This window comes from Protopterus annectens, chromosome 2.part0 (genome assembly GCF_019279795.1).
Source record: "Protopterus annectens isolate FY-2018-M chromosome 2.part0, PAN1.0, whole genome shotgun sequence".
NCBI lineage: Eukaryota > Metazoa > Chordata > Ceratodontiformes > Protopteridae > Protopterus > Protopterus annectens.
In genome coordinates, this window is record NC_056728.1 from 207,305,104 (window position 1) to 207,326,001 (window position 20,898).

The 20,898-nt window shown below is 38.6% G+C and overlaps 1 protein-coding gene across 1 annotated transcript in view; it reads left to right on the forward strand.

The window, feature by feature from the left end:
• Positions 1-20,898, forward strand: part of LOC122792716 (ankyrin repeat and LEM domain-containing protein 2-like) — an 832,037-nt gene that overhangs the window by 119,372 nt on the left and 691,767 nt on the right. The window contains exon 2 of the mRNA XM_044060300.1: positions 18,895-19,076. Within this exon, the coding sequence (XP_043916235.1) occupies positions 18,895-19,076 (182 nt within the window). The remainder of the gene's footprint in view (positions 1-18,894; positions 19,077-20,898) is intronic.

The window sequence follows — 20,898 nt, forward strand, 5'->3', positions numbered from 1 at the left end:
CTGTACATTACTTTTTAGTACTTCTCCATTTGCTTATAATTGTTGGTAATTTCCTTTTCCTTTTTTTTTTTTTTAAATGTTTTTCTGACAAGCCTTCCAATTTAAAAAAAAAAAAAAAAAAAAAAAAAAAAGGTGTTGACTGCGGTCACAAAATACCAAACTGTGATGCACATTCAAAGTGCGTGTATTGCTTAGGGTCTTCTAACCTGGACTCCAACTGTGATATTTGTGAGGTGTTTCATACCCTTGCTTTAATAGACTGAAAGAATAAGTTAATTCTTAGGGGCTTGCTGCCCTCTAAACCTCCATCTACAGCCTTGGGGGCTCAAATCCCCAAACATATAGAAAAAAAGGGAGATTCTCATGGAAAAGAATCTTGTAAGAGATCTCTGGGTCCAACAACATTTGCAAATTTGGCTTGGTTGTCAGAGCTTCCTCATAAACAAGCCAAAAATGGGATTTCTTTCGGCTCCGACCCTATCCGGTCTGAAGACCCTTGTTACTACTGCACCTCCAGTATTAGCTCTTTTTCCGAATTGACCTTTGCTTTCATAACCATTGGATCTGAAAGTCCTGGAGTATCACACAGATCTTAAGATGTTGGCATGTTTGACTCCGTTGGTGTCTGAGTGATCCAGCGCAAAGTACTTCAGAGCCAGATTCTTGGAGCCATAGCATCTACACTGGCTCTAAGATGTATTCGAGACAGAAATTGTCAGACCAGTATCAAACCCTTGGGGTTTGGTGCTCAGCAGTTAAGCTCCAGTTCCTTTCTCAAGCAGCTTGTCCGAATGCCTGACTTATTAGATCCAGTTTTGTTTTTCTCCAAGGCTTTTACCTTCAAAGTAGTAAACCGAGATTTCTCTGTTCCCAAAGTTCACACTTGTCTTCCCTCTTCAGCTGTGACTTCCCAGTCCTGTTCAATTGTACGTATAGAGCTTTAGTCATCTGTTCCACTGGGACAGGTAGCCCAAACCAGTCTCCAGCCCATTCAACAGGGTGTAGTAATCTCGTCTTCTACCTCCAGTTTTCCTTCTAGGAGGTTCCTCTGAAGAGAAAGGGCAAAAGTAGACACTAACTCTCCACAAGAGTCGGTCACTGAGGACATTGACTTTGATGCAGGGGAAAGCTCCCCCAGATCACCACCCAATGTCATCTCATTTGGTTGTATCTTAGAACTCCTAAAACAAAGGGGTCGTTGGTCCCCCATTGTCCCTTACGAGAAGTTAATGTTCTTGGAGGCCTGTGAAGCTAGTCTGGCTACCTCCTGTGCGAGTCTGCCATTCTATGAGTTCATTGATTTAGGCTGTAGATCAGCGTGGAAGGAGCGTGGTACCACATAAGGATAGACCACACTGGAGTAAATGAGTTCCCATTGATGCCATGGAGTCGTAGCAGCAGCCACGAAGAAGGAACTGGCAGAACAAAATTCCTCTGTCCACACCCCCCCCAACAGGAAGTTTAGGGCACTGGACAGGTTCTGGAAGTGTGCCTGTGCTTCGACTTTCACCCTTAGGTTGCTGAATTATTTGGCACATTTTACAAGACCAAGGAACTTTCCAAATCCCTCTCTGGGACCATATCCTCTGAGGTAGAGACCATTTCCTCACAGTTTTCAACCCTTTTTTCGATATCAAATTTGCCCATGAGGCTCATCTCCCACGCGGGTGAACGTGTTTCACAGGTGGTGGGTTCACGCATTTCCAACAGGAGACATACATGGATGTGCTTTTGTGATTTTTGCGGAACCCATCAAAGTTTCTTTTGTCAGTGCTCCCTTTGACGGAACCTCCTTATTGGGCCCCAAATTAAAAGATGCAAACTCTAGGTATCACCTGGAAGGAAAACTGCTGCCTGCTTTGTGGCATACATTTTTCGACCCCTCAATGGACTTTTTCCTAGGAACCAGTATGGAAGATGGAAAATGTGGTTCACAAAATCCTAGGTTCCCCCACGGGCAGAGGGGTGAAATCCAGTGGAAGATGCCTTCCCACTGTAGAGGTGGTCCGCATGATCAGTGATCTAGGGATACCTTCTCACAGATACTATCAGTGCTCCTGAAAGGAGGCCCAACTGTCCTCTGGAGGAAGTTGGGGGTCATTTAACCCTGCACCAGGGAGGCTGGCTAGAAATAAAAGATTCATGGGTGCAGAGAATAATATCCAGAGGTCTTATAATACCATTTTCCCATCCAACCTCGCTAGTATCATGTAAAATCCCATAGTTCCACCCAGTCAGAGGGAAGCAGCAAAACTAGGAATAAGCTGCTGGAAGAGTCATCAGAGGTCCCCCAAGACCAGAAAGAATCCAGAACTTAGGATTATTTTTAGTGCCAAAATAAGATTGGCTGGCAGACCAGTCTTGGATCTCAACATACTAAACTGATCAGTAAAACATACCAAGTACCAGATGGTGACTGTTCAGCCCTTTCTACTGTTGCTGTACAAGGAGAACTGAATGTGCATGTTAAATCTTAAGGATGTGTACCATTACATCAAAATGAGCAGGCAATCCAGAAGATATCTACGCTTCCCGCTTGTAAACAGTCATTGCCAATTCAGAGCACTGCCCTTTGGTCTCACCACAGCCCTCAGGGTGTTTACCAAGTGCATGGCAGTAGTTGTAGCTCACTTGAGACTGCAGGTGATCGGAGCATTTCCATATCTGGGCGACTGGCTTTGGACCACTCCAACCAAGCCCCAATTAATTCAAGCATGGGACTTCTTACTCCAGCTGTGCTCATCTGTAGATTTCTGTCAGTTGAAACAAGTCTCAACTCAGTTCATGTCAGACTCTGGAATTCATTGGTGTTAAGTTCAATACAGTGACTCAGATAGCGTTTCTACCTCTGTCTTGAATTCACACTGTTCAGTTCCAGGTCAGAAAGATCAGAGTTCTTCTCTTTAATCACGTCTGATACTCCAAGCACTGGAATCCAGGTCAGCAGCAATCTCTCTGATTCTGCTTGCAGGGTACATATGAGAATCCTTCAATGGAGTATTCCAAGTCGATGTTCTATTTTGTAGCAACTGCTATCCAGTCAAGTCAAAATAATGTAAGCCTGCAAAAAGCACCTTCTGAGGTGAATCCATTCCAGTCAAATACAGAAAGGCTGTCCCTTTGTTTCTCCTTCAACCTAAGGTTACAGTGACCACGGATGCCTCTCATTGGGTGGGGGTGCACTTCTTGCGAGCGATAGTCCAACACACATGGTCCCCTGAAGAGGCCATCATGCTTTCCATTGTCCTGCAGATGTGCTGTCCTAGCATTGCAGGCCTTCCGTGACTCTTTCCCAAAAGAGGCTGTTGAGATTCAGATGGACAATGTCAGTGGTCTGGTGTAACAGCAGACAAGGGGGAGCCAGGTCTTACCCCCCTTTGTTGAAAAGCTGAGAGACACTGGCAATGGGCAATTTAATCCATTCGTTTTCTGATAGCAATGTGCATTCAGCAGAAGTCCAACATAATTCCAGGAAAGGTAAGCAGGTCTTTTCTAATGGATTTATGACTTTTGCTCAAATGAGCAAATGTCCGAATCCATAACAACCGAACACTTTAACAGACGCTTTTATCGAAAAAGCGCTTTCATTAAAGTATGTTACAAAAAAAACCCCACTGCATTAACGTTTTAGCAGGAGGGCAAAGCCCCCCTGCACCCCGCACACCCCCCTACTTTAATATTCTCCCTCCGAGACTGCACTACACTGGGGAAAAGGCAATTTTCCCTTATCCACACCATAGTAGGGCCTCTGCAACAGGCATACTTAAGCGGAAGTGCTTCTTTGGTGAAAAGCACTTTTGTGCAAGTATGCCTGGCCATTTGGGTTTCGAACATTTGCTCATTCGAGCAAACTTCTGAGACCCATTCTAATGCCTCCCAAGTGGTCTGTCAACATGAAGGTGGCAGGGAGGATTTTCTGTCGGAGCCAACCATGCTGCAATCACTTAGCATCTTCCTTCACCAATTGCAGCAGGTTCTTTGCCCTGACCCCCCCCCCCCCAGTGCAGGAGTCCCTGAGAGATGCTGTACTTCAAGCTTGGCCCTCTGGTCTCCTATATGCTTCCCCCTGCTCCCCTCATTCCCAGATTTCTCCAGAAAGCATCTCAATTGAACGGCACAATTAACTTAATTGCACCTTATTGGTGTTGACAGATTTGGTCTCCCCTTCCTTTGGCCTAATCTTCTACTTCCACCCTGGATTATGGATCCAACTCAAGGCCTACTGTCTCACCCAGCACATACATGACTGATCCAGACATTTCAGGTCTCAAGTTGACTGCATGGTTTCCCCAGTTCTGTTGATTGCAAGACAGCCCAGGCTATCCTCTCCTGTCTGCCGCATTCTATTATCCCAGCTTTTAGGCATATAAAAAGAATCTAGATCCATTTTAAGCATCTATTTTCAAGTTTCTTGACTTTTTGGCCACAATTTTTCAATGAAGGGGCTAACTCTTCAACTGTTGTACAATTAGCCATTTCCAATTTTCATATGTGAGTAAATAACTCTTACCATAGCTTCCTCCAAGCTTTGCAAAGCCTTTCTCAGAGCAAGATATCTGCTGAGACCTGTAAAGGATTCTTCTCCCCTTGGGATTTAAATATTTTTTTTTACAGGCCTTAATCCAACCCCCCTTTTGAAACTTCAGCTAAGTGTTAACTAGAATTTTTGACCTGGAAAACTGGTTTCCTAGTTGCTGTTTCTTCTGCCAGAAGAGTGTCTGAACTTCATTCCTTGTCATCTAAACTTCCTTATTTGAGTTTTCATAAGGATAAGGGTATCTTTACAGACTAGTCCTTCCTTTCTACCTAAGGTAGTGTCAGAATCCAGAATTAATCAGGTTATTAACCTTCCTGTCTTTTTTCAAAATTTCTCAAACAAAGTAGAAATACATATTACTTCTTTTGGATGTTAGTAGACCGTTATGTTTTTTTATTCACAGAACTGAAGAATTAAGGAAATCTGAACATTTTTCTTTCCTAATTTAAAATTAGGCAAAGCACTTTCTGTAACTTTAGGTAAATGGTTGAGTGACTGTATTACTTTTGTTTATGAAAAAGTGGGTTTGCCTTTACCAAAGCCACCAATAGCCTACTCAACCAGGTATGTGGCAACTTCTTCAGCCTTTTTGTCTAGAACTTCTTTAGATGATATTTGTGCTGCTGCAACTTGGCTAATCCTCATACCTTTATTGCTCATTACAAATTAGATCTGGTCTGTAAGGTGCACCCTTTGGCTCAGCAGTGCTCAGGATTTTCCTTGATGTCCTCCTGGGATTTAAGTAGCTGGGGATTCTGTCGTAACAGTTGAGGAATGAATGAAAATGACGTGGAAAATAAAGTATGTACTCACCATAACATTCCATCTTTGTTGTCCATTTTCATTCTTCCTTAACTTCCCTCCAGCGACCTGCTCTTTTGATCTAATCTTGGAAAGCTAGAAGGATTTAGGAGGAACTGTTTCTTTATTTAAGCCCCAGATTCTGTTTTTGATTCTCCACTACTCTGTAGGTCTGTGGGCAGCAGACTAGATCTAAGGTATGCAACGTCACTGGGAGATTATGGGAGGTGCTCTAGAGTTTGTGTCTACAATCTGGAAGAAGTAATAGAGATGAATCCAAGGATGGGATCTGAACCCAGCAGTTGAGTAGGAATGAAAACAGCACAGATGGAATGTTATGGTGAGTAAATAACTTTTTATGTACTTCAATATTTGAGAGTTACAATCCTCTTGCATCTCTTTTTCATCTGTCATGGTACATATTGCAGCCACATAAGCATGTCTGCATATGGATCATCTGCATTCTTTGTTTTTAGTGACAGTTTCTTAAAGGAGTTTGCCATCTGAGACTTCCTTTTTAAACAGGTTGCTCATTCTTGTGATAACTTTGTGCTGGAAAATGTAATCACAACTCCCATTTGAACCTGCTCATCAAGCAGACATATAGGGTTCATTATATAAAAAACTGCTGTGATTGATCTGACATCTCTAAGAAGAACATCTGAGTTGCAAGCGCTCATTTTGGGGGGACCTTGTCTGGACTTCCATAGAGATTGGGTGTCACTTAGAACACCCTCATTCATACCCAAAATGTTTGAGTTTACTTGGAATCAAGCCATCAGTCTTCCAGTGTTTTTTCCAGATCCTCAGAAAAGGAGGAAGAGGATTCTTCATACTCTGGACATGCATAGGCAGCTCTGGTACCATCTTGACAGAACTAAGTTCTTCAGAAAAACAGGTCAGTTCTTTTTCGGACAAACAAAAAGGCGCAATGCATGTCAAAACAGATAATTTCCAAATGGTTGTCTTCAGCTTTTTCCACCATTCCATGCTTTATAAAGGCTCATTCTACTAAAGCCTTGTCATCTCCAATGGCATATCGGAAAAGGGTGGACTCAAAGTATCCTAGAGGCAGCTACATGGTCTTTGCATATACATTCACAAGGTATTACAAACTGTATTATTTTTCTAGGTCCATGACCGGCTTTGCTAGGACTATTCTTAAGAAGATCCTGGATCCATGCCCTTCTCCTACCAAGTTGGATACGCTTTGGTAACAAACTCATATAGTCTAAAGGCTACTGCAGCAGTGGGAATGAACTTAGTACAGTTGTGTAAATTGCACTTAACTGTAATAGATATTCAAATTGTTTCCTGCTGCAGTACCCTCCCAACAACTTCATCCCCCTACTGTTTATAATTTGTTGAGATGTAAAATTATTTGTGATTATATGTTTTAGTGGTTCAGAATGAGTGCACTCTCCTTTTGGGCGAGAAAGTCCCAAAGAAATTTTCACCTGACTTCTAATTTCCCCCACGGGGTTGACCTGTCAGCTGTAGAGTGAAGGTGTGGGAAAGAACCAGAGCTTTTAGAAGCTGTTTAGTTGTGTGCTGGGCAGGACATATCCCATATAGCATGTATTCTACTGCAGCAGTGATGAATTCAGATATCTACTGTTAATAGTAAGTGAAACTTGTACAGCTATACTTTCTCTTGTATTCAGCACTGATTTTAGTCATTTAGCACTTTGCCTACTTTGGAATGTACCTCGTCAAACAGCTTTTAAGACCTAAGAGAATTTTAACTTAGGTCAGTGGCTTAAATGGTCTTGCCTATCAAGAGAGAACTGGGAACACTGTATTTATATTCATTATCTTACAAACTCCTTAAAGGAGATCTGTCTCTGCATTCCATGCCTTTAGGAGTTTAGTTGATTTGGATCTTTTATCTCGACAAATCCAATAACCCCGTAAATACTAGGAAAAAGGGACCTGAATAGTCATCCACAGATTGGCAACATTTGAAGTGTTGAAGAGATAAGTTGATTGCGCAGTGACTCTCCTACCTCTATGCTGTACTTGCATACTGTGACACGATACAATTCCATCCTTCAAACAGGATATTGATGATTGCTTGGATATCCACAAATTCATTTTGGGGATTGTTTGACCTAGTCCTCTTAGAGAAAGGTGGTGCAGACTAAGGTTGGGCACTGGCAAGGAGCAAATTGTCAGTTGGCTCAATTGCCTTGTAAATTCCTATGAACATATTCATGTTTGTGATAATTTACATTATATACTTTTGGTATTTATGGGAATTCATATTATGGGTTCATAGGCAAGTACTAAGCAATCATTCTGCAGACTCTTACAGGCCTAGCCAATAACTCATATTCAGAAACTCCCTCCAGCCTCACGGAGGGGTAATACAAGACCAGTAAATGGAAAACTTGAGGCTGCCCATCCTGTATTTGTTTAACCTGAAGGTGGCAAGGGTGCTACTCTGCTTAACATGTACTAGGAGTTTGAGGTGGGTGGGTGGGGGATATGTCATGTTGGCAAGAATGATTCACATCTTTTCACAAATGCTCAACTTGATAATCCATTTCTGATCTGGAAAATCAGCCCCCTGTAATGCATGAAACTTTCATAGTCTTTTCCTGCCCTTTTCTGCTGCTGTCTTGCTGATAATTCTCTGTTCCAATTTTCTTCAGTGGGTTTTAATTTACCCAGAAAATCGTAAACTTCTACTTAAACTTTGAAGCTTCCCCTGCATTTATCTTCCTAAAACATGCACAGCATTCCCTCCATTCTTGTAGTTACAGAGCTAATGCCAAGTACTTTGATTTGCTCCCTTCCTTATTTTTATTCCTCATCTAACTTCAGCTTTGTATGTGTCAAGAATCTATTTTGTGTCCTGTATTAGTTGTTATACCTTGCAACCTGCAGCTTCTGTAGGTAGAACTGGGTTTTAGCTGTAAAACATTTTACACAGCTTCACGGCCAGATGTCTTGATTGTCAATTTACATGATTTCTTAGTTGTATTATAGGTCATAATTTCTGTTTGTATCTTTTACTACTTTGCACATGGTCTTGTTATAGGCTTCCTGTAGTATCTTTTTTTTTTTTCTTTGTTTACCGGGCTTGTTCCACTGGCCTCTTTTTCGGGGGAAACCTAATGTGGTATTTAAACCATTAGTGGAAGTTTGGCTAGGGCATAAGGGAATTTTCCCTACCACTACAACACTCATAATGCATATAGCTGACAAATTCAGGCATCCAAGCTATTCCTAGTGCAGTGCCAGCTGGGTGAATGGCATGCAAAACATGGCTTTGAAGGAGAATGAATTAGAGGAATGTCTACGCAGAGATGTTCTTTCAAGTGGAGGAGATCTGTTTTGGGAAAGCTGGAAGGAGATCGGATTGAGGATTCAGAGGATTTATTCTAAAGGGATCTTTTTGAAGAATTGAAGGGTAAAGAGCAACAGAAGGAAGAAGCTATAATTACAGCCCTCCAATTCGAAGAATTATGTGATGATACCTTAGAGTAGTTGGTAGAACAGAGTGAGCTGGAGACTGGTAAGGACCTATCATGGGGCGACATGGAAAGAGTCAACCAGAAAAGAGGACAGGAAAAGATAGTTCACAAAAGTGTTTCGTGAGCAGAAATAAGTTCAAAGGGAAAAGAAGAATTGGAAAGAGAGAAGTATGTAGCGAGAATCCAAAGTAAAGAATTGGAGAAGGACAGGTATGAAGTATGGTACAAAATTTTTGTGTCCGTGAATAAGGGTGCAAGAGGTGTAAGCTTTCATTCTGATTAAAAAATACTTGTCACATTTTCTTTGAGACTGGTGAAATATTAGATTTTTTTCATGGGAAATATGGAAAAAAGTAATGTAAACGTGGAATAAATATATTGTAAAGACTTATTTTTGGGAAACCTAGACAAAAGGTACCTTACAATTTTGGACAGAAAGAGTGACTAATAAAAATACTTATTAAAGAATTTTTGTAAAGTAGTAAAGGACATTTCTTAAATTGTTAGAGGACTTTGACACAGGGCGTTGGGACTGTAAAGTGATTTTCAAAATGGTAAAATGATACATATTCCAAGCATGATTAATGTTTATGGTCATAGAGCTAAGTATTGGGAACAACCCAAAACGTTTTTTTTTTTTTACTTTCGGGAAGAGGGACATTTTGTAAGTAATGGTAATAAAAAGAGATGTTACTTGTGGGGAAATTGGTCATGATGCAAAAAAGGTGAAAAGATTTTACAAATGTAAAGAAGCATGTATGGATGGATTGTGAGAAGGGGAAAAAGTGTAGAATATGATGTAGAAGGACGTAATAACGAAGATTTATATAATAAACAGTTACAACAGGAGGAACAACATAAAAGGGTAAGTCAAGATAGGAAATCGAAGAAAATGTGGTTAATGCACAAAAAGGGAGAGGGGAGAGTGGAACAGAAGGTAATGATGGAGAAGATGTAGATTGGAAAATGGTTACAAATTTCAATTGGGGAAAAAGGTAGGGGAAAAAATCAGGACTTTGCATTGATAGTAAAAAGAAAGGAAATGGATCAATAACTATCAATGGCTTATAAGTTCAAGAGAAGGGTGGCAAATCTTAAGATACTATCTGTTAATGTTAATAGTAAAAGAATGTACTAATGAGAATTGCAGTGATATAGTGGTTTAATACTGGTATGAGGTCGATTTTATAGTATTTGATGGTATTAGGAGTTTAAAGAAGAAAGACGTTATGGTTTGGCAGTATAATATGGAACTTGGGTAAAGAAACATTTATTTACATTTGTGAACCGGGTAGTGTCAACTGGGTTGAAAAAAAAAACTTGTTTTCATCGGAGACTTTGGGAGAAAAGCTTCATAATAAAAAGAACATTATTAAGGTACAAGCAGTAAACTTAAAGTAGTACATTGCTAACAATATGTAAATGAGTTTACCAAAAATATTATAGCAAAATGTAATAGAATACAATATAAACATGTGTTTCAGGTATACAGGAATAATATTTTTTACAATATATGAGTTACATAAGTCACGTAGCTTTACAAGGCGAGTCTCTTTTCTGAAAGACCAAAATTGGTCATGTAGTTTTACAAAATTTTGTCATCTGAAGGAACAAAGATTAATAAAGATAAGACAGATAGTGGAATAGCCCTATGTGAGATGAGTGGGAAAAATGGGAAGAATATTATTTGGGAGCAATACAGGGGCATAGCCAATTATCATTTAAATAGTCTTTCAGGGTAGTTTTAAATGTGGACGGGTTGGGTTTTTTAGTTAACTGTTGAGGAAGGTTGTTTCAATTTTTAGGTATTTTATGGTAGTAGAGGGAGTGTCTGTGATGGTTGTGAGACTGGGTTACTTTTAGCATTAGTTTGTTGGATGATCAAAGGAGCCTACAGTTTGGCTGGGCTAGGTTTGATCGAGCTGGGCACGTTGGTAGGGTTGAATATGATTTTATGGGCAAGTGAAAGGTGTTTTAGTAATAGGTTGGGAAGTTCTAGCCAGTTGAGCTGTCAGATCAGTGCAGTGGTGTGTTCTGTGGGGTTGGTGACAAACTTAGCTATTCTGTTATAGCAGGAGTCTAGTTTATTTATATCAGTTTTTGATAGGTTAGTAAAGACCTCGGAGGAGTATTGGATGGTGGCTAGCAAGTTGGATTGTGCACTGGCCAGTCTAGCTTGTTGTGTATGATAAGGTTTGATCCTGTATAGAACACCTAGTTTAGAGGGATTTTTTTGATGGTCATATGTGTTTATCATATTTTAGTGAGTCATCTTTGGTTACCCCTAGCAGATTGGTCTGCTTGGTGGGTTAAATTTTTGTACCATTGTTAGATAGTATGGAGAGGGATTGGGCACTGGGTTTGGAAGATTTATTAGAGAAAATTATGAGCTTGGTCTTATTTGGATTTAGGATTAGTTGGTGGCTGGTGAGGTACTTTTCAATGTCTTGGAATGATTGCATTTTGTGCTGGAGTTCTTTTGTGGAGTGGGATGAGCAGGTAAGGTAGGAGTCATCTGCATATTGGAAGACTATGGCATGTTGGGTGGCAGTATATAGGTTGTTGGTAACTATTATGAAGAGGAGGGGCCCAAGTATGGAGCCTTGTGGAACTCCCGTGGTGACTGGTAATAGTAGGGAGAGGCTGTTTGCCCATTTAGTGGCCTGTTGACGGTCAGATAGATAACTGTGAAACCATGTTAGGGGTGTGGTATTGAGATTGTAAGTGGCAAGTTTTTGAGCAGCTGATGGGACACTCAAAAGCTTTTGACATATCTAAGAAAATGGCTGAGACTAGTTGTCCATTTTTGAGCTGGCGAATGGTCTCTGTAAAGGTTATGAGGGCTGAGTTAGTACTGTGTGTAGGCCTGAAGCCAAGCTGTGTGCTGGAGAGTAGGTTTTTGGTAGTGAGGTGATTCAAGAGTTGCTGCTGGATACATTTCTCTAGAATTTTGGCAAGGGGGGATAGAACGGCAGTGTGACAGTAGCTAGTTATGTCTGTAGATGGGCTGCCTTTATGAAGTGGTATGAGAGATTTTCCATAATTTGGGAATGTACTGTTTGGAGATGGAGCATTTTATTAGTAATGAGATAGGGTAGGCAGTGGATGGGGCAGCTAGTTTTAGGTATTCGTTTAGAAGTTGGTTGGCAGCTAAGCAGCAGGGTTTTACTTTTCTCTGTCTTTCGGCTTTTCCCGGTTAGTGGTCGCCACAGAAGAACGGTCCGCTCATGATTGGCAGTAGATTTTTACGGTGCCGAGTTGCTAGCCCGATGCCCAGCCTTCAAAGAGGGCATGCGCATTCAAGCTAGCACCTACCTGCATGTCTTTAACGTCACTCAACCATGAGGAGGACATGCAGACTCCACACAGAAGGCACTTCAGCCGAGAATCTAACGGGAGAACCTCTTGCTGTGTGGCGACAATGCTTAACCGCTGCACCACCGCGGCCATATTTTAATTCATGTAGGAGTTTATGTAGGAAGTTGGAATGGGAATAAAGGAGAAGGAGTTTGCATCATTAGAGGTAGGGGAGGGGACAGTGAATGGTGGGTTTGTTTTGTTGTCTAGAAGAGAAGTGATGGAGTTGACGTGGGAATTGAATTGTGAGGCTAAGGGCACAGAGGAGTTAGTAGTGAGGGGAGTTTTACCATGGTTGATATTCTGCCAGGATTTTTGTGAATTGTCCTGGTATTTTTGTTGGCAGGTGAGGAAATAGGTTCTTTTATCCTTGATGATTTTCTTAGCATGGTTTCGGAGTTGTTTGTAAAGGGTGAGATCGTTATTTTTGGTCATATGATATAGTGACCAGGCTTTATCTCTGTTTCTTTAGTTTTGTTTAGAAAGCCATGGTAGCCATTTGTTTTTTTGGTGATTTTTTCTAATGGGGCAAGATTTAATATTTCAAGGAATAGGTTATCAAAGTATTTTACAGGTAGGTCTAGTTGCAGGTTTTTTCATGGGGGATCAGTCGCAGTTTTGTAGTAGTACATTGAAGGTGTTAGAGAAGTATTTTTTGCTGCGACTATATACAAGATGCTGGTTTGGATACGTTTTTTTTTTCTTAACTAGAAATGTAGGGGCATGGTCACTTAGCGTGACTGGTAGATAGCCTGCCCTGGTACCCGTGGTTTGGTTTGCTGGTTGAAATCCAGTTGAAGTGTTTTATTTTATTAGAGTGCTTGTTGATGCGGGTGGAGTAGTTAATAATTTGGATTAAGTTGTGTAAGTTTATAAATGAGGTAGGGGAATCGGAGGAGCAGGAGAGCCAGTCTTGGTTGAAATCATCTAGAATGATGGTTTCTTGGGATAGAGAAAAGATGATCAGGATAGGAGGGGGATTCTATGTTGTGAAGGTTGTTGCCTGCTGGTAGGTAGATGGCTATGATGTTAATGGATTTGTGATGATTAATTTGGAGGCGAGTGATAAGGAGTTCAGCATGAGAGATGTCTGGCGGGGAACAGTTTAGTTTTTCTAGATTGTGATTCTTTAAACATAATTGCTACACCCCCACCACATTGTTTATCCAGTCATGTCTTAAAGTATTGTAACCATTTGTAGTAATTTCAGTTATGACTGCAATATCTGGGGAGTAGGAGGCAAGGATGGCATGGAATTTGGGTAACTTGTTTAAAAGGCTTCTGAGATTAAAGCATGCAATGAGAAGATCAGAGTTATTGGTAATAGATAAAGATGTGTAGGTAGTGGTGTCTGAAATTTTGGGTGGATGTGGAGGAACAGGAGCTTGGAGGTAATGGGTAGTTACATGGGAGGTACAGCTGTGTCCAGGATTGTGATGGATATCGGATTTTTATCTTTGTTAGAGTACAAAATTAGGTACTTCAGTTTGTTTATACCTTTAGAAGGACAACTGAGTGTTGGTGTGTTGTATATGTCTTTAAGGGAGGACATTAGTATTAAATCTAGGGTAAGTCTTTGTGATATAATGATTAAGTTTGTATAGGAGGTGTGGTGAGGTGTATGTGAGTGTTGGGGATGGGTGCTTGGTTAATTTTGAAGTTATGGGGTTGGTAGCATCGAAAACAAGGAGGAGGATGCCTGATAGTGTTGTAGAGCAAGCAGTTTTGGCCTTTCATTCTAATTGGAGAGTGGGTGTGGAATCAGGAAGTGAGGTATAGGAAAGTAGAGTGTTGTATGGTATTGAGCGGTTGAGTCTAGGTAGGGTAAGTGAGGAGGACGTTGTGTATAAGAGTTGAAGTTAGAAGGGTGTGGTTAGCTGAGGCAGGAGGGAAGTGGATTGGAGAATCGTACAGGGTGTGTGTTTAGCTTAGGTATAAAGGTAGTGATATAGGGGTGGGTGGGAATGGGGTAGGGGTATGGCATGAGCCTGAATGAAGCGGGCTGGCCTCGGGTAGGAGTGAAAACAGCAAAACCAACAAAAAACATTCTGGCAGAAGGCAGGCAAAGCACACAGATCCACAGAAGGCTACAAATGTTTAATGTCAGACCAGTAGATAAGTGCTTTAGTCTCTGCTCATTCAGAGACTTCATCATATAAATACAAAAAACACAATACAGTAGTTAAAAGCATTTCAAAACCACACACGCCCCTGACTCAGCCTATCACAAAATCAATTATCTAAATGAATTTGCTTAAAGGAACATTACCTTATGTTCAAAAAGCAGCATACATCCATAACAAAGGTATGCTAAACATAATGATTCTTTAAATATGTATTAAAATAACTATAGTAATTGAATTAAAACCTAAAATATTTTCACATAAAATATACCTATACTCACACACTTGTATATGCATATATATATTATATAAAGTACTTATATGCGTAAGATCTTCACACAAAATAATTTCAATCAAAAAAGTGTGTATTCATTATCTCCCAGGTGCATTTAATTTTAAAAGAGAGGAAATAGAAAATAAGTAATTTAAACCAGGCCATTGTGCCGCATAAGTGTATCTACCATAACGACTTTCTTTAAAAAGTGTCCACAGTCCCCCTTTTTATCTAACTCCAGGACATCAAGTAAAATAAATTTAAAAGAATGGCCGTGTCTTTCCATACAGTGCTTGGCCAGAGCATTCATCATTTTTTTTATTTATTTTAATATCCCTAAGATGTTCATATATACCCTGTTTTTGAATTTCCTTTTGGTTTTCCCTATATAAAAACAGGGGCTATGTATTTACATGTCCTGCATGTTACTTTTTACCCAACTTTTTGTAGGGGTTAAACCTGAAAGTGCGTTTGGAGGAAGGACAAAAACACAAAAAACAGGGGTTATAGATATAACATGTCGAAGTGTACATGTGTAGGACATGTAAATACATTAATGTAAGTCCATATGTAGCATTGGACGATTATAATCATAGTACTCCCTGCCCCGGACACTACAACTGCAATATCGAAATTATAGCGTACATTGCAACCTGTGTCAGCTGTCCGGCGTTTTATGTAGTGTAAAACCACCAAAAAGTTAAGAGAAAGAATGACTGACCACGTGAGAGATACCAGATAAAGAAGACCGATAATGCCCTTTACACCCACAGTAAGTGTAGTAATTTTAAGAAATTTGTCTTTTTTGTTATTGACAGAATTTGCCCCACAGGTGACAACAAAACAAAGTTAGAGAAACTGGAGATTGAATGGCAATTGAGATTAGATGCCATATCATCTCTAGGAATTAATGAAAATTTTTCTTTGAGTAGTGTCTTAAAAGTAAGGGCATCCAAGTTATAGTATGTTATATGGGGAATAGCCACCTAGTATTGGGTATAAGCAACAAATATGTGGAAGCGTTATCTATTTGAACAGCAATAGGGCTTATTAGAGGTGTTACTAAATGAGATTTATTGTTTTTGTTATGGTTTGTGTTTATTGTAGGGAGCTTTTAACAAGTAATTTTTAAGTGCATTTTTTAGTGATCCTGCGTACTGATCACATAATTTTAATTTGTTTAAAAAAGCTCTTAATGCAAAATGTCTTTACTCTGATGAAGCCCTGTAATCAGGAAGGGTGAAAGTGCTTAGTGCTGGTTTACTCAGTTTGTTTTTCATTGTTTTAGTTAATAAATCTAGCGTCGACCTACAAGAACACCTTGTGGTGGTGTTTGAGTAAAGCACTTATAGAAAAGGAAAATGAAAAAGATTATTTTTTGATAACTAAAGTTATAAGAACAATAAAAAATGGAGTATAATTTTTTTTCGGGTCATTTTAGCAATATGGATTGAAATAGATGAAAATTCTTTTCTCAATTTTTTATATATTTAAGAGAATTAATGAAAAGGAGTGGAATAAGAATGGTCAGGAAGTAATGTTATGAACAGGCCATTTGACAGATTTTTTTTTACAAACTATCAAAATGGTGGATAATATTTAAGGAGAAATGTAAAAGAATGTACTGTGTTGAACTTGGGAGAATAGAAAATGACAAATATAAAGAATACAGAGAAATGCAAAAACCTGCTTTATATAATCTTGATAGGAGTGAAAGGGGATATTTTAGAAAAGAGATTTATCAAAAGAATCAAAGATTATATAAACAAATATTTTTTACAAAGGAAAAAAGTATTGCCATTTAAGTAAAAAAAAAAAAAAAGTAAAGGAGCATAGTGGAGCAGTGAGAAATGAAAACAGAAAAAATGAAAGCAAACAAAATGTTATGAATATCATAGTTATGTGAAAGATAAAGGAAAAGAAAAAATAGTGGAGAGTAAAGCAGTTTACATTAGAAATGAGCAAAGAATTAGAAAAAGAAATTGCAGTTATATGTTGTGAAAAGGTAACAAAGAAGCTAAATACAAGTTCAGCAGCTTTGCTAGATAGTATGGGATATCTAATGCAATGGCAAAAAATGTTGGTAAAGACATTTAATGAATGTTTAAATAATATTGGTTTTGTAGACAATATGTAGGAGTGTTATGAGATTTATATGGAAAAAGGGGGAAAAGAATGTAGTAAAAAAATAGCCAGTAATGTAAACAAGATAATACAGAAAATATTAGAAAACAAATTGAATTACATAATGGAAGAAGCCACTAGTGGGGTCAAATGAAAAGGAAACCAAGAATTATTAATGCTATTAATGCTAATAAGGGATATTAAGAAAGGACAGAGAGAGGCAAACTTTGATGTCTGATAAAAAAAAAAAAAAAAAAGCATTTTATTCAATAGAGATGGATATGTTATTGCAAATAATGGAAGAATATAATTGTAGTATAAAATATGTGAATCAATATATAAAAATACTAACATTAAAATTTTAAGTGTCTGGTTTAAGTGAAGTAGTAGAGATGAATAGAGGTTTAAAAACAAGAATGTCCAATTAGTAGTTTAATTGTTATAAATTATGTAGTAAAAGGGATAAATGAAATTAGAAAAAGTAAACGTGTACAGGAAATGGGTATTCCATATCCTATTATGTCATATGTTGATGTTGTAATAGCTAAAATAATGAAAGAGGTAATTATATATGTGCATAACAGATTGCAAGAAGTTGAATTAAAATGTAATAAAGAAATATAACTGTTTTGGAGATGATAAACAGATGGAGGGAATACAGTTTTAAAAATGCCAGTACTAGGAACTGATTTTGGAGAATGCAATGTATTGAATAAATAATGGGAGAAAATTGAGATATTTAAAGTGACTCCGTGTCATGTAATGGGTATAGGTTGTCATTTAAGAAAAAAGTACATTTAGTAAACACAGTATGGATAGGAAAATTGTCATATATAGCTAGTGTATACATGATACCAAGTGAATTTGAGAAACCGTTTCTCGAAATTATAGTACAATTCATTTGGCAGTTTAGGTTAAATCCAGTTGAAAGAAGGGTGCTATATCTGGATAAGGAGAATGGGGGTTTAGGTTTACTGAATCGAGTAGTATGAGCCTCAAACTTATATAAGGTGTTGGAATGTAAAAGAAAATAAGTACATTTAAGAAGAAATATAAAAGAACGGAGTTGAATAAAAGGGGGGGGGTGGAGATAAAAAAACGGAGTTGAATAAAAGGGGGGGTGGAGAAATAAAATGCATCAAGAAAAAATAAAACTGGAAATTAATGATATAAGGAATAAAAGAAATGGGGAATCATGGTATGAAAATGTAATGTTGCAAAACTGTTGTGTGAATCCATGGGAATATTTAACAGAAGTAGTAGTAAAAGCTGTGAAGCAGAGATAAATGGTGTATGAAGAATGTATGTCAAGAATTCTTAGGGAGGTTAGATGTAATAAGTTGCCAGTAAAAGGAAATATGCCTTATAAAAAAGTAAATTAAAGGATTTGTCATTTTTGTGGCGAGTTACAAACATAGCATGTTTTATTAACATGTAAGAGTTAAAAATTTATGGGAAAAAGTAACAGAAAATAAAATTGTAAAAGAATTACAAGATTATAAATAGAAAAATATGGATGTGATTGAATGTTTTTTGTGGAAAGCATAGTAAAGAATAGGTTAGTTATCCGGATAAAAAGTTTTCTGTATTATATGGACAATTTGGAATGAAAGATTATGTTCAATGGAAAGTGGATATTATCAAATATTATGTGAAATATTAGGTGGTGGTCGTGGAAAAGTGGAGTTTATACAAATTTGGTTTTGTTAACAATGGGGGAATGTAGAATTAATGTAAATATGTTGCATGTAATTTGATGTGTGAGGTGGGATCTTTTTCATCCACCTGAGCTGCCACCAAATCAAGCAGATTGGCTTTCTGTTTAACATCTCTTCTGAGGGATGACGCACTTAAGTGTCAGCATTCCTCCTCGTGTTGCAGGAATAGAACTTGCAGCCTTCTGCTTCTAAGTTGAGTGTACTACCTGTAGCTCCACTGACCCAGCTGTACCTGAAGCACTGCATTGCTTTGCTACATCTTTCCTCAGAACGTCTATGGACCAATAGTTTCTTTTTGACCAGAGTAAAATATTTGTTAATTAAAGGCTGTGCTTTGAGTTGTGTGGATTAATACTGGACAGCAGGACTAGCCGTTGTGCAGCCATATTTACATATGTGTACTGAAAGCTTTACTCTGCATGGGTTGTTTATTCATATTGTGTGTATCTGCGTGATCCTAATGCACTGTTTGCTCTTTCAGATCGGTGCTACATACCCTTGCTGAGGGCTGAAGATAACTCTACAGCACCAGTGATTGGCACCCCTTGGTCTCCAGATCCTTGTGATACTACATCTTTCGCAACTAGTCACAGGCACATTGTCAGTCCAAAAGATCCAGTTTTAGCAGTGAGGGCATTTGCTGGTCCTATGAGCCCATCAAAGGTAACCAGTTACTGAAAAATATTTTGAGGGTTATTTTTGTAAAAAGGCTATTTCATCAGGAAAGACATTGTAGCAGTCAGTATGCAGAGATCCTATTTTGAGGGTTATTTTTGTAAAAAGGCTATTTCATCAGGAAAGACATTGTAGCAGTCAGTATGCAGAGATCCACATTTTTTTTCTTTTAGCCGTCAGTGATTGAGAGTTTTCCTGACTTGTGACCATATCTGTGAATGTGGATGATGCCGGTTTGCAGTGGACATTTTATCATGATCAGTTAATGTGATCTCGTATGACATGTAGGTTTGTCTGACACCTTCATGAGTGCTTCTTCCCACTTCATAACTGTTAAATTACTTGACTGTATTTTCTTCTTTAGTCTCTCCAAATGGTTTGAGTTTCTAATACTGTGATGGGAATGGATTCCATTCCTAAATCAAGGTACGATTAGAGTTCATGAAATTAGTATGGCGTTGGTCTTTGATAGCCAAAATTATTCTTTTCATCAGCCACAGTGTACCCAGAATTGTTCCCTTATGCGGTTCATACACGGTTGCATTTTTTATTAGTCCAGTTGCTCCTACTACTATTGGAACTGTCCATGGTATTCCACATTTCTCATTTGTTTGCAAATATAGGTATTTTGTAACATTGTGTCTGTACGAAAAGATGCTGTACTCACTGGGTATAGAAATCTCACTGATTAATGCTACATTTTTCTCTCTCTCCCTCTTGGACATTAGTAACATCTGATTTTCTTGCATCTGTATTTTTTCCAACTGTTGGTATTGGGTGATCCCATATGATCTAAATTTCATTATTGTCTATAATGATTTCTGGTTCATCTTTCCAGTACTTTGCAGTTTTATATTGGTGTTCACACAGTCCCTAATGTAGCACCCTGGTCACATTATTGTGCCTTTCAGTATACAGGCCCTCAGGCACGAATTCCATACCCAACAAGATGTGCAGCTGTTTCCAGTTCTGTTTACAGAACCTGCAGTTTCTCACACTTTTTCAACTGACTTTTTAAACCATCATATATGTAATTCACGATCTTGGGCTACCATTATTAACCTTTCATATTTTGGTGTCAGTTCACTTTTTAATTTTTGCATCAAATCTTGGTCAGCATGTGGTTCTGAGAGTTTTCTGAAACAGCCACTATATTCCAGTTTAATTTTCTTTGTGTTCTTTTGCTGTCTAGCAATCATTTGCTGTCTAATTCACTCCTACTTCTGTTTTGATTTCCACCCCCACTTAGGCTAAACAAAGCAACAGTGCCCTCTTAGACAACTTCTCTTTATGCTTTAGAGCCTTCATTGTATTTGGATCTGATGAGGATGGCAGCTATTTATGCAGTCCCTGTGATAGCAGACTTATGCATGTAGTCAGTTTTGAGGAGGCGTATACCTCCTTCTGACTAAGGGATACGTATTCTTGGTTTGTTCTGCTTTTATGCATCATTTGTTGAGCATGAAGCATTTTTTTCGTGTAACTGATTCAGTGCTGTTAAACCAGGAAGAGCAAAATTTTTAGCCTGGATTTTATTCCTGTATGTCAAAACAGTATAAATATTAGCTTTAGGCTTCTGAAGTATTCCTTACTAGGCCTTGTTCATGTTTTATTGAAGGCTATTCATCTGTTCCCAAGTATTTAGTACACTCCCTTCTGCTCAAGTTGCTTTAGTATCACATTCCTGTCTCAGGTTGATGTTTTCTCAGTGTTGCAGCTTTGCTGTTATAAATGTTGCTTGTGCATATGTATCCAGACCAAATGTAATTCTGCATCTTGTTGGAACGTTTGTACCATTTATATTTATTTA